The sequence below is a fragment of the Saccharomycopsis crataegensis genome (assembly GCF_037102585.1).
Source record: "Saccharomycopsis crataegensis DNA, jcf7180000000098, whole genome shotgun sequence".
Classification (NCBI taxonomy): domain Eukaryota; kingdom Fungi; phylum Ascomycota; class Saccharomycetes; order Ascoideales; family Saccharomycopsidaceae; genus Saccharomycopsis; species Saccharomycopsis crataegensis.
Window position 1 is genome coordinate 1,217,113 of NW_027043838.1, and position 13,103 is coordinate 1,230,215.

Below are 13,103 nucleotides of genomic sequence, written 5' to 3' on the forward strand. Positions count from 1 at the left end.
AAGCACCAATACAATCAATACACAAAGTAATTCTCCAGATATATATATATATATATATTACACAGATAAATACGTAATCAGTCGACAACTTCAAAGTTGTCCATCAAGAACCGGTACAATTCTCCCACCACCACCTGCTTCACTTTGGCATCCATCTTCTGGTTGTACAATTCGTCGAGATCGAGTTGTTCCATGATGTTGGTGAAGTTCAAGTTCGCGGTACTGTGGAGCTCCACCGAGATTTTGTCCTTCAACTCCTTGATCCACCCGGTCTCGTACAACTGCTGGCGCAACTTTACCGCGATCTCGTCGTATTTCCCCAGCTCCACCAACTGCTTGATCACTTCGTTCTTTGCCGCCACAGCATTGGTCATGATTACCGTAAGTCAATCACAGCTTGCTTGTTTCCTGTGGTCCTTTTATTCTTTCTTTTCTACTTCCCAGCCTTTTTTTTTATTCGTTTTTTTTTTTGGCCACCTGCATCGATTATGTAATCTGATTATAAAGTGTTACATAATCTGACATATCAAGGATTACATAATAATATGGGGGATTGTGTCTATTCCCTCCAGCCGGGCAAAAAAAAAAAAAAAAGAAAAAGGGAAAGGAAGAGAAAAGAAAGAAGAAGAAATCACGACTACGGAGAATCCAGGATAAGATAACCACGGATGACTGGCAACTTGAAGGGAAATACGTTGCCAAGTCATGGATCAATGGCTAATTCTTTTTGGACTGCTAGCAATAATCAGCGTCCCACCCACCCCGGCATTCGGAGCTAGTCTGGTTTCTTGCCAAAAGCAAACATTCTTGTAAAAACACTCCATCTTCCTCTTTTTTTTTTTCCGCAAAGTAAATTTCGATGTTAGTGTATATTTTAGGCCTTTCATGCTACGATTAGGTGGTGTCAAAATGATTAACGATAAGGGATTAATTGAAATCTGCCATGATGAAGTTCCACGTGTGAGTCGCGTGTGACTCAATTCTGTTTGTGTCTTTTTTTTTTTTTTTTTTTTTTTTGGTGCGATTTTTTTTCCATGGTAATCCTAGAAACGATGGATAATATTAGTATTTTTGCCCCCAGTCAAAAGATAGATCTGTTATCACATTGTTCCCTTAAATCAACAGTCATGGATTTCCTCAAACCAGAAACCGTTCTTGATCTTTCAAACATTAGATCCGCCTTGGTGAGAATGGAAGATACTATTATCTTCAACTTCATTGAACGCTCTCAATTCTTCTCCACCCCATCCATTTATGAACCAAACAGGTACCCAATCCCTAACTTCAATGGCTCTTTTGTCGAATACGCTTTGCTTCAAAAAGAGCGCTCGGAGTCACAATTACGCCGGTTCCAAGCCCCAGATGAACATTCTTTTTTCCCAGCCTCTGAACTTTGTGAACCAATTTTACTGCCTATCAATTACCCAAAGATCCTTGCCAGCTACAATGAGGAAATCAACGTCAATGACGAAATCAAAGAATATTATATCAACAACATTGCTCCGGTGATTAGTGTTACTCAGGGAGAACAACAAGAAAACTTGGGAAGTTGTACTTTATGTGATATCGACTGCTTACAAGCTTTGAGTAGAAGAATCCATTTTGGAAAATTTGTGGCTGAATCAAAATTTATTAATGATCGCGAAGCCTACACAATCATGATCAAGAATAAAGACGCCAAGGGACTTGAGGCTGCCATCACCAACGCCGCTGTTGAGGAAAAAATCTTGCAAAGGTTGACTGAAAAAGCCGTGGCCTATGGTACTGATCCTTTACTTAGAGTCAGCCAGAACCAACAGAGTAAAGTGAGGAGTGACGTGTTGGTGAGCATTTACAAAAACTGGGTGATTCCTTTGACAAGGAAAGTAGAAGTTGATTATTTGCTAAGAAGATTGGAAGATGATTACTGATTATGGTTATCCATTTTCACCCTCCTATATTATATTATAGAAAATTGTTTTATAGCTTTTTTTTTACTAAATCAGATTTACTACGTCAATAAACTGATAATATTCCATCATCATGATACAAAACCAATATGAACATGCAGGAAGGGAGAAAGGGGGGATTTTTTTGGATTCCCCTCCCCCTCTCTCTCCCTCTCTCTCTCTAATTCCTATCATATTACAGGCTCATTATTCCATGATCCCTGATATATTGATCATGTTTTTTGTAACTTTACTGAACTTTGCTGCCTCGTTTCTCAATTCTACCTCGTTTATTCCCAACTGATCACCTATTCCCGGAGTCATCATCTGTTTAATCAACTTCAACAATTCAATATTTTGGGTCACTTGAAGAGAGAGTTGCCGCTGGGAAATCCCCCCTTCTGGCCCATTCTGTGAATCGTAATCCGGTAGGTGGACATTCATAGATTGTGCAAGGGAAATGATTGCTAGACATTGAGACTCGATAGAGCATATTAACGATTGTATTGAGGATGACTTTGAGTGCGAGTGCGAGTGCTTTGAAAGAATGTCTGAAATTGAACGGCACGATTTGAGGGTCATTTGAATGATAGGCTTTGTCAAAGTATGGAATTTTCCCGGTGCTGGTAGTGGCTGCACTAAAGCTTCTACAGGCTTTTCATATATTCTCTCATCTATTGGAGGTGTATCATTATTGGTGGCTGGTTTCATGATCACTGATGCATTATAAATCTCATTAAAGCATCCAAACACTGATAATATCAACATCCTTAGAAAACAAACATCAGTCAGTTTTGTCAATTGTTCAAGGTTCTCTTTTACCAAACATGCCAATTTTCTGAATGTCACCACACTATTCACCACATGGGTCAATACTGTTTCAATAATTTCGTGCCTTGGAGTCATAAAACTCAAAGAGTCGAGGTCAATATCAGATTCGCAAGATTCAAGGGCTTCCGCCAACTTATGGATTTTCTTCCGACTAATGAGCAATGTGGTGACAAATTTCTCTTGAGTTTTGGTATGCCCGGAATTATTAAACTGTGTAAACTTCTTTAAGGCATTATATAGTTCACTGAATGCAAACAATAACTTCCTAGAACATTTTAATACCTGGGCGGTTGCTTGTTCCGTCCTTGAAGGTTCTGTCAAAAGCGTAAGTTTAGCAAAGTATTCACTACTATGGTTACTAGTTGTATTAAGAGAGTCTGAAGATCCGGGAGCTCGATTTTTGGGACTGACCGATGCCTGCTTTCCACCATAGGTAGAGGACTCGAAATCTAAAGAAAATGTGGAATTTGGTTGAGAAAGTTGACCACCACTGCACAGTTTGTGGTGTTGAATATTATTCCTGTGTTTTAAAGGGCTTTGGCTGCGTTCACGAACAAGATTCTTGGAAGATATATTGTTACCTGCTAAAGCAATAGCATCATTAGAGCCGCGTTGAAGACTGTAGTCAGATCTTTCTCTTGGACCAATACTTCCGGCACTCGGTGATGGGCTAGGATTGAGCAAGGTTTTGGGAAATTCAAAATTGGTGATATTAACAGAAACCATCGATGATGGATCATGATCACGACTCGTGTAACTTCCATTACTCTGAGAAAATTGTGATTTCTCAGCACCGCCCGCCCCTTCCTCATAAATCATATTGTTGAACACATGTTGATCCCCATTTGTGAATTTGTCAATATTGGCTTCGGTGTAACTCTTTGAATGTCCATATTTCCCAGAACTTCTTGGATGGTGTATATATTGATGATCATTGCTTGTCAGGCATTTATTTCCATAATTCAAGGAGACCACCCCATCTCCTATCGTTTGGTCCAAGGTGATAACTCTAGGGTTGCCTAGTCCCTGATCGGTAATAATATCTTTCAATGAGTCGATGGATATACTGGTTTGATGGCTAGCAATGAATCCACGTCGCTTATTCAGGTTGTCACTACTCCGCCCCATAAACAGCGGAATGAAGGTTTCGGCATTACTTTGGGATCGTGACAATTTCGATGGCCCCCTATTGAGAACAGACTCAATGTTTAGCTTTGAGCTCATAGTATTAAAAAAAAAAAAAAGTAAGAATGATGGCTAATCAGGGTCCTAGTTGATTAGCGAGGAAAGAAAGTGGAATTCCTCGAAGCAATTGTATAAATAGATCGGATTGTTCCACTGAATCCTCAATTGATAACATGAGGCTAACCGGGGCTTTGTGCATCCCGTAGAAAAGTCCACATGTCAAAAATAGACGAGTCATCGTGAAAACTAAGGGGGGGGAAGGGGGAGACATGTAAGAGTCTAAACAATAGTTAGAGCTTTACCAATCGATATATATATATACTACCCTAATATATACTATAGTATATATTATAAACTCTTACAATGTTCTTTTTGGGGAAAAAGAAAAAGTAGTACATCAAAAAAATCTCGGCTGTAAAAAATTTCAAAACGCAAAATAACATGAACAGAAATAGCAAAAACTAACGAAAAAAAAGATAAGAAAAAAAAGGAAAAAAATTAATATATTATAAATAGGACGCCTGAAAACCATTCATCAATCCAGCCGTTTTTCCTTCAAAGATTCTACCAATTTGTTATCGTCTTCCTCCTGTCTAGCCATTTCCTCCTCATCATCGCGATACATTGCATATCTTCTATTCCATAAAAAGTGATTTAGCCGTGACCATTTATCCAATCCAAGCCCATGATTTATATAAGCAAACAACAAGTTATTATTTGCTGAGATATTACCGAGTTCGACCGCATTCATTTCTGCATGGTACCGATCCAAAGCGTACGCAATTTGCACACATCCAAAAAACAACATCAATCCACAGCACATAATCAACACTTCTCTGTTCTTTTTCGCCAACTCGGATTTGAAAATCGGATCATCTGGGTCTTGTTTGTTCTTCACATCCGCATAGTCCTCCCAATTTCCAGCGTGCCAAAATCTATCATCATGCATATTATAACGATGAGCATGAGCATAAGCATAGTTAGCAGTGCCGGTGTATTTTTGTTGACTGAAGCCCATTCCAGAAGTTGATTCCCAACCGGTTTGAAAACGATCATAACAGCTTCTCTTTGTCGGATCACAGAGTAGATTATACGCAGTGCTCACTTGCTTGAAACGCGCTTCCTTGGCCTTGTTATCGAGTTCCTCACCTTTGCGGTTCAATAGTTTTCGAGATTTCGAAAGATCCGGATGATAAGTCTTGCAAAGCTCCCGGTACTTCCGTTTAAGAAGTCTTGAGTCGTTAATCTCCGATGGTGTTAATCCCAAGATCTCATAGGGGGTGGGATTCGACGACAGGGGCCATGATGGGATTTCCGGTTTATCAGATATCGTTGAGGCCCTTCTGATAGTTGAAGCATTTAGGGATAATCTGGGAATATTTTGGTATATTAGAGAATCTCGGGAGAATCTTTTTGAAATCGTGAGCATGTTTAGGTTTTTCTTGTAGATAAAAATGCTGTGGGAAAGGTAGCTTGCTGCTGGTTTTTTTTGCGATTTTATGTTTTGGCTTTATTTATTTGATGGATAATGTGGAGGAATATTAATTTAGTATCCAGATATGAATAACAATTGAAGCCGCGGCCTGGGCTTCTTATTATCGACGTGGTTCTTTTTTTGTTAGAAATTGATCTAAGCTTATCTCATCGTCAGTTTTTTCTTGTGGTTAATTAATAGGCTCACAATACCTCATGTATAATGACGTATTTCTATGCACATATCATCCTATGGCGACGAGGCTGACTCGAGGAAAATTCACCGTTTTCATGTGAATTCTTTTATAGGAAGATTTGTCTGATAAGCCAATAACAAATAAAAAACTGAATAGATTAATTAATAGACCATGGGTTTTGATGATGAGCTTGGAATGCAGATCGCCTACGAAGAGGCCATGAAGGGGTATGAAGAAGGTGGGATCCCTATTGGATCATGTCTTGTTGATGAAAACAACAAAGTTTTGGGCAGAGGTCATAATTTAAGAATTCAAAAAGGGTCAGCGGTGTTCCATGGGGAAACTTCAGCCCTTGAAAACGCCGGTAGATTGCCTGGGTCTGTCTACAAGAAATGTACTTTGTACAGTACCCTTAGTCCATGTCATATGTGCACCGGGGCCGCTTTGCTCTATGGGGTTGGTAGAGTGGTATTTGGTGAAAACGACAATTTCTTGGGTGCCGAAGACTTATTGAAAGAAAAAGGTGTCGAGTTGATCAATGTTCAAGATCAAAGATGTAAAGATATCATGGCCAAATTCATAAAAGAAAGACCAACTGATTGGTACGAAGATATCGGTGTGTGAAGTTATTGATTCTCGATAACATTGCATATTTTGCTGCCTAAGATTGCTTCATGAAGATTATTTGGACAGCAGATTCTTTGATAACTTGTTTTTTTTTTATTGATGCCATGATCTTTCATATGTGTCAATAGAACGATTTTCTGTTTCATATTTGGTTCTTATCGTTTAGAGTTGGGGAGTGGCCATATAGATAGGTGCTGGTCTATTTTAGTATTAATCTTCTTTATATAGATTATAATATAGAAATTTTTAATAAATCTTGTAGTATTAATCATTGATATTTAGAATTTTCTGCTATCTCTTAATCTTGGAAACAGCTTAGTCACTTTAAAAAGGTGCCTCCATGTCGAGAATTTTTATCACCTAATTTAACTCAAAATGTGCATCTACCTCCCTTGTCTACATATAAAGGTCCTCCTTTTTGAAAAACCATTTGTATACTTAGGTTTTTGGTTTAATTATTATATTCTCTCCTGTCTTCAAATTTATCATGTTGGAAAAAAAAAAAAAAAAAAAAGACGCGTCATTTAGAATCTTTTTATCAACAATAGTGAGAATCTAAATATCCTACTCTTTAATCTAAATTAGTCTCAAAAGCATCTGAAATAATGGATTTTGTAAGAATTAAAACAAATTATGAATAATAACAAAGCGAAGTCTGGGAACTCTCCTTCTAAATAAAGTATCATATTTATTTGTAGGCTAGCCTTGTCCAGCGAAGTCGAAAACACTTTCTCTGAAAACTCATATGATATATTATCAAATAATACAGATAATGCTAATGATTAAAAAATTACTCAGTATATTCTCTCCGATTATTGGTTTGGTTTCTAACCGCCCTTTTGTAATTCTTCATTATCGTAATTTTTATTGCACAAGGCTTTTTCAATGCCTGATAATGAAAAAAAAAAAATGCTTTGATTTATTCCTTTGTCTCCCAAAGTTTTCCTGAATATCATCTTGTAACTAAAAAATTTGGAAATAAGGTCTGTCATAATGGAGCTCAATAAGCCTGACATCAAACCCACTCAGTCATTGGGGTATTTAGTCTTCGATATGAATCAAATCAAGAAGATTCAGTTAAAAATCGGGTCCGATTTAGAATTACAAGATAATCACAAGCAGCTTTCTTTTTCATTTAGAGATCAAATTATTGTCAAAAATATCAAAGAAACATTTAATAATAGCGGAATCTATAAAATTTCCAAGAATGATATTGTAAAAATTGGTCGTAACCCAATGAATAATAATCTCATTCTTGAAAATGAGATCCTCGTGTCAAAATCACATTGCGCTATCTGGCCAATACAATTCGAAGAAAATTCTGCCCCGTTGATTTACCTCAAAGATACTAGTTTAAATGGAGTATACGTTAATGACCAACTTGTTGGAAAGAATGAAATCGTATTATTGGAGGATGGCGACACTATAGAAATCAAGTTAGTGATAAAATTTGTCTTGAGATACAGAACTTATTTCAAGAACTTGATAGAACTGCAATCAAATGTTATCGATATTCAACCAGTATCATCAAAGTGGAATATATCCAATAGATTAGTAGGGTGTGGCACCTTTGGTAGTGTGTTTATCGCCAAAAATATTGATAAAATGTCTTTGACAAAGACCTGTGCCGTGAAAGTTATTAAGGCGTCTAATATGGAAGTTCAAATCAGAGAAGCCGAATTATTAAGTAGCTTGAACCATGTATGGAACCCACACATATGAGAAACATATACAATTTATTTTCGGTATCTATAATGGGAGTACTAACTAATTGAACCAATAGCCTAACATTATCAAGATATTTGAATGTCATTATGAGAATGGCAAAATATACCTTTTCGAAGAATTGATATGTGGTGGTGATTTATTTTCTTATTTAGCAAGAGGCGAACACTTAAAAGCTTTAAGTGAGCCAGATTGTGCAATAATAATGTATCAAATTCTTCAAGCTGTTGGATACCTTCACTCCAATGGTATTGTACACAGGGATTTGAAAGTACGCGTAATAATAAAAATCTCCTTTTATTTACTTGAATTGCCACATCTAGAAATACTAACTATCATGACATTTGTTAGTTGGATAATATCCTTCTCACTTCACCAGAATCCTTGAGTAAAATTGTTCTCACTGATTTTGGCACAGCTTTTAAATATGATGATCGCTACAAAAGAATGAAAACCGTGGTAGGAACTTGCGAGTACACTGCTCCTGAGGTCGGATTATTGAATAGTTCAGATAATTATGGAGCACCTAACTCTCAAACTGGATATACCAGTAAATGTGATATGTGGTCTATTGGGGTAATTTTGCACATTATTCTTAGCGGAATTTCCCCATTTTACATGGATGGCGAAGAACGCAATATCATTAAAGCTTCAAGAAATTGTCATTTGGATTTTGGAAAACGTCAATGGAAAAAAGTCAGTCTTGATGCTCAAGATTTAATAAAACATTTATTAGTATTGGATCAAGTACAGCGTTTTGATTGTGAAGATTGTTTAAATCATAGTTGGTTAGATTATTACCGTGAATTGTTGGATATGATTTATCGCAGCAAGATCCTAAGGAATTGACTCTTTTTTTTTCTTTTTTGCTATCATAATAATAACAGTTGGTTTTTAATCTATCTATGCGAACAAAATAATGCGTATAATCATAGCTTCAATTTTCACAATCAAGATAATACATATGATTTTAGCTTAAAGCTCTAATAGGTGAAGCCCGTTACGAATGGTTGCTACTTTCGAGTAATGCTTACGCTCTTCCTATAATTGCTGTTTTGAAGAGCGCCAAAGGAGAAGCTTCAAATCAAACCATTGCAAGATTAAAAATTTGAAATAGATACTATCATCAAAAAGTTTACAAGATCAAAAACTCTTAAAATAAACGTAATAAGCTATTATACACTAAGAAAATTCAAAAAATAATAAACGAAAAATACCGAAGAACCCAGAAAATAAAAATTAAAATACCACATAACTAAGATCTTTCACCTCTCAATCTTCTAGCCAATTGGATATCCTTCTTTTGGATAGTAACTCTCTTGGCGTGGATGGCACACAAGTTAGTGTCTTCAAATAAGGAAACCAAGTAAGCTTCAACAGATTCTTGCAAAGCACCGATGGCAGAGGATTGGAATCTCAAATCGGTCTTGAAATCTTGAGCAATTTCTCTAACCAATCTTTGGAATGGCAACTTTCTGATCAACAATTCAGTGGACTTTTGGAATCTTCTAATTTCTCTCAAGGCAACGGTACCTGGCTTATATCTGTGTGGCTTCTTGACACCACCAGTAGATGGTGCAGACTTTCTGGCAGCCTTGGATGCTAATTGTTTTCTTGGGGCTTTACCACCAGTGGACTTTCTTGCTGTTTGCTTGGTTCTGGCCATTTTTAAATTATATTGTTTTTATTGTGATGATAAATAAATAAATAAAAAAGCAGTGGCACAGAAAAAATGGTATTGCAGTCTTTTTATATAACTGTCACTTTAGTTTTTTCCCGACTTGTGTGCTATTTTGCATGCGTGCTGGGACATGTCCCCATTGCAGCTGCATTTGGTGGGGAAGGGACATGTTACAGCACACTCCGTGCCAGCACGCACCGAGATGACCATACATTTTGGGTGCGCGACCACCACAATTGCCCAGTGCGCTTTTTTTCAGTGATGAGTTTTTCTCTGTGCCGTCCAAATTGGGAAACACAGCCCATGGTGTAAGGTTTTTTCTTTTGCTTCTCCTACTCGGGTGGCAAAAAATCAGGAAAAAAAATATATGTTATAAGAGACTTATCCCCTGACTTTTTTAATCATCTCAATTCTGTTTGTTGTGTCATCAACAATCTAATCTAAATAAATATAACAAATAATAACAATGTCCGGTCGTGGTAAAGGTGGTAAAGGTCTCGGTAAAGGTGGTGCTAAGCGTCACAGAAAGATTTTAAGAGATAACATTCAAGGTATCACAAAGCCAGCTATCAGAAGATTGGCGAGAAGAGGTGGTGTCAAGCGTATTTCTGCTTTGATCTACGAAGAAGTCAGAGTTGTTTTGAAGTCCTTTTTAGAAAACGTTATCAGAGATGCTGTTACTTACACTGAACATGCTAAGAGAAAGACCGTCACCTCTTTGGATGTCGTCTATGCTTTGAAGAGACAAGGTAGAACCTTGTATGGTTTCGGTGGTTAAATTCTTCATTCTATTTCTCTATTTCTCGTTTTTTGTGTTTTATTTCTTTTTAATTATGATGTAGGTTTTGGGATTAATCTAATGTGATGTTTTATGTGTTTTATTATATGATATGAAAATGTAAACAAAATGTAAATAAACTGCATTCATCGTATATACTGATTGATATAAATATTATTTTATTGTTCACTAGGTACATTAATAGTATTATCTATTTGTGGTATCAGAATGATGTCAATTTAAAGCTGCAAGAAAGGCCGTCAAATATAAGGAGTGAAAAATTAACGCTTCTAGACAAGTTTGTATGATTGCCAAAATCCTACCCTGAGTATTCACTGATATGGTCACTCGCATTCAAAAATCGCTTATCTTTCAACTAATGTATTTTATGTTGAGCAACCTGAGATATGACGAAAAAAAAAAAAGCAACAATATCAGATTGTTGTCATACCCCTCTTCTTTATCATTATCATGGATTTACAGTAAATAATTATCAGCTATCGAAAATATCTGAACTCTCTATCAATGAAAAAACGGTAACATTCATAAGCATTTTGTGTGAACTATATCTGGATTCTCTTGGTACTCACTATAAGTAAACCACATTCTTTTGAAAGTGCTTAGCCCAGCCAAGATTGATCCCCCAATCCAGGTACTGTATTTCCTTTCTGGAGGAGCATATATCTTAATTTTCGTGCCTTTGGCAGAGTTATTTTTTAATTCTAACAATAATCTATCGCCAAACCCTTTTGTTAATGTCGTGCCCCCACTTAACACAATATTCTTGTATAGCGAGTCCCTCAAATCCAAGTCTATCTTATTAATTGACTCCAAGATCATATCGTGAACACCGATAAATTCAGATCCTATGATTTCTGGCCTAAACAAGATCTCTGGAGCTCTAAAGCACTCAGGACCCAATTTAATGATTTTACCATCCGGTAGCTGAAACGAATTGATTCTTGGTAAATCTGTCTCTGCTGTTGTCGAATGACCAATCGAAGCAAATGCCGACCAGTCATGCTCATCTCTTTTTGGATCTTTAGATATGAAGCACATTTTCTCCTTTATCGTCCGAACAATTTCCTTTTCTGCTGAAGTTTGAAACATGTATCCGGATTTTCTAAGCAATAGTTGCAACTGTTCGGTAATATCTCTGCCGGCAATATCAATCCTCTTGATAGCACTGGACATGGAAAACCCTTGATATACTGGTACGACATGCGAAACACCATCCCCCGAATCAATAACTACGCCAGTGGTTTTACCAGAAGCATAAAGCGCCAAAATTGCTTGAATAGAGAAATAAAGGGCTGGGGAATTGAACGTTTCAAAGAAGATCTGGGCACATTTCTCCCTATTTACTTTTGGATTTAACGGCGCTTCCGTAAGCAAAATGGGATGCTCTTCGCTGGATGTTCGAAGGTCATTTGTAAATATCGACTGCCATATCATCGTCATATCATCCCAGTTATTTATTATACCATGCTCAATTGGATATTTAAGTTTAAGAAATCCGCGATTTTCTTGAGCGCTATTTCCGATAAAGTTATCGCCTTCGACAGCCCCTGCCATCACTTTAGAATATTTTGGTCGCCCAATACTACCAATCAGTTAGTATACCATAACGTAGAAGTCACAGATGTGAAAAACAATGAAAAAAGTAGATGAAAACATACATTGCTGGGGCGAAACTTTTGGGTCTTTCTTCACCAGCGAAACCAGCCTTGATGGTCCCTGAACCCTAGAAATTGATCTATTAGTATACCCTTTCATATCATTAGCATCGGTGCTTCAAGAACGAAGGGAAAGCTGCTTATTGAACATACATTGTCAATCACAATCGGCTGGTTTAGTAGAATCAGCGAGGGATCAGTGTCCATTATTTGGTAGTGAGTTGTTTATGTCACTTGATTCTTAACTCTTCCTTTGTTTACGTATATTGATTTGATAGAGATACAACATCAAATGAAAATATAGGCACATGACACAGCACGTGCATTGACACAGAAAATAAAATGTTGCCTGCCCATCCTTTCACTAGTGAACACCCTACAGCTGTAGGGAATTGGAAATGAGATGCTCGGCTAACTGCTTAAAAAAACTACATTCCCGAACAATAAGAACTCTTTTTTTTTGAATAAGGTTTAAAAATTTTCAGGAAAATATTTCACATTGGACTCTGCTGGACAACCAAAACCAAGGTACAATGCCAGACACCAAGGAACTGGAGTATGCATATGAAAATTTTTTTTTGGTTGTGCGGGTAAAGCTGTAACTACTTTTTCACTATATAAGGACCTGTGATCCTCGATTTCTTACAATTCTTTTGATTATGTTTCTTTTCTTTGTCGACGTACTTCAGTAAGTAGCCCCCCATATGGTTTTACTTCCACAATAGTATTACCTTTTTTAAAATGATACTATTATCCCTTGGATTCAGGAAACTAACACCTTCAAAAGTAGGATCATTTCTATAGGTAACGTCTCTCTTTGACTCTTCAAAAGAGCCACTGAATCCAACTTGGTTGATGAGGCAATAACCCTCATGCTCTAGAATGAGGTTTGAAAATAGCTTGCTCTGTGATCCTAGTTGATCCAGTCATCTACATTTCTTACTATTCTTTTGTTCAACGGTTCATTATATGGACTTTAGAAAGGAGCGATGATTTCGACCC

The 13,103-nt window shown here is 37.0% G+C and overlaps 9 protein-coding genes across 9 annotated transcripts; 4 read left to right on the forward strand and 5 right to left on the reverse strand. All coding sequences in view use genetic code 12, as the record gives it.

Moving 5' to 3' along the window:
• Positions 1 to 77: 77 nt before the first annotated feature.
• Positions 78 to 374, reverse strand: DASC09_062060 (uncharacterized protein; the record flags this gene model as incomplete). The annotated part of the gene is made up of 1 exon (XM_064999790.1): positions 78 to 374. The coding sequence occupies one exon, from the start codon at positions 372 to 374 to the stop codon at positions 78 to 80; it is 297 nt and encodes a 98-aa protein (XP_064855862.1).
• A 753-nt stretch (positions 375 to 1,127) lies between these two features.
• Positions 1,128 to 1,910, forward strand: ARO7 (chorismate mutase ARO7; the record flags this gene model as incomplete). Its single annotated transcript, XM_064999791.1, has 1 exon — positions 1,128 to 1,910. The coding sequence occupies one exon, from the start codon at positions 1,128 to 1,130 to the stop codon at positions 1,908 to 1,910; it is 783 nt and encodes a 260-aa protein (XP_064855863.1).
• Positions 1,911 to 2,135: 225 nt separating this feature from the next.
• DASC09_062080 (uncharacterized protein) lies at positions 2,136 to 3,983 on the reverse strand (the record flags this gene model as incomplete). Its single annotated transcript, XM_064999792.1, has 1 exon — positions 2,136 to 3,983. One exon carries the CDS (start codon positions 3,981 to 3,983, stop codon positions 2,136 to 2,138), a length of 1,848 nt encoding a protein of 615 aa, XP_064855864.1.
• Positions 3,984 to 4,479: 496 nt separating this feature from the next.
• On the reverse strand, positions 4,480 to 5,373 carry JID1 (Jid1p; the record flags this gene model as incomplete). The annotated part of the gene is made up of 1 exon (XM_064999793.1): positions 4,480 to 5,373. One exon carries the CDS (start codon positions 5,371 to 5,373, stop codon positions 4,480 to 4,482), a length of 894 nt encoding a protein of 297 aa, XP_064855865.1.
• Positions 5,374 to 5,785: 412 nt separating this feature from the next.
• FCY1 (cytosine deaminase) lies at positions 5,786 to 6,238 on the forward strand (the record flags this gene model as incomplete). The annotated part of the gene is made up of 1 exon (XM_064999794.1): positions 5,786 to 6,238. The coding sequence occupies one exon, from the start codon at positions 5,786 to 5,788 to the stop codon at positions 6,236 to 6,238; it is 453 nt and encodes a 150-aa protein (XP_064855866.1).
• Positions 6,239 to 7,234: 996 nt separating this feature from the next.
• Positions 7,235 to 8,815, forward strand: DASC09_062110 (serine/threonine protein kinase MEK1; the record flags this gene model as incomplete). Its single annotated transcript, XM_064999795.1, has 3 exons — positions 7,235 to 7,942; positions 8,025 to 8,237; positions 8,318 to 8,815. 3 exons carry the CDS (start codon positions 7,235 to 7,237, stop codon positions 8,813 to 8,815), a joined length of 1,419 nt encoding a protein of 472 aa, XP_064855867.1.
• A 406-nt stretch (positions 8,816 to 9,221) lies between these two features.
• On the reverse strand, positions 9,222 to 9,632 carry DASC09_062120 (histone H3; the record flags this gene model as incomplete). The annotated part of the gene is made up of 1 exon (XM_064999796.1): positions 9,222 to 9,632. The coding sequence occupies one exon, from the start codon at positions 9,630 to 9,632 to the stop codon at positions 9,222 to 9,224; it is 411 nt and encodes a 136-aa protein (XP_064855868.1).
• Positions 9,633 to 10,113: 481 nt separating this feature from the next.
• Positions 10,114 to 10,425, forward strand: DASC09_062130 (histone H4; the record flags this gene model as incomplete). Its single annotated transcript, XM_064999797.1, has 1 exon — positions 10,114 to 10,425. The coding sequence occupies one exon, from the start codon at positions 10,114 to 10,116 to the stop codon at positions 10,423 to 10,425; it is 312 nt and encodes a 103-aa protein (XP_064855869.1).
• A 543-nt stretch (positions 10,426 to 10,968) lies between these two features.
• On the reverse strand, positions 10,969 to 12,308 carry DASC09_062140 (actin-related protein 1; the record flags this gene model as incomplete). The annotated part of the gene is made up of 3 exons (XM_064999798.1): positions 10,969 to 12,028; positions 12,105 to 12,169; positions 12,255 to 12,308. 3 exons carry the CDS (start codon positions 12,306 to 12,308, stop codon positions 10,969 to 10,971), a joined length of 1,179 nt encoding a protein of 392 aa, XP_064855870.1.
• Positions 12,309 to 13,103: the final 795 nt, after the last annotated feature.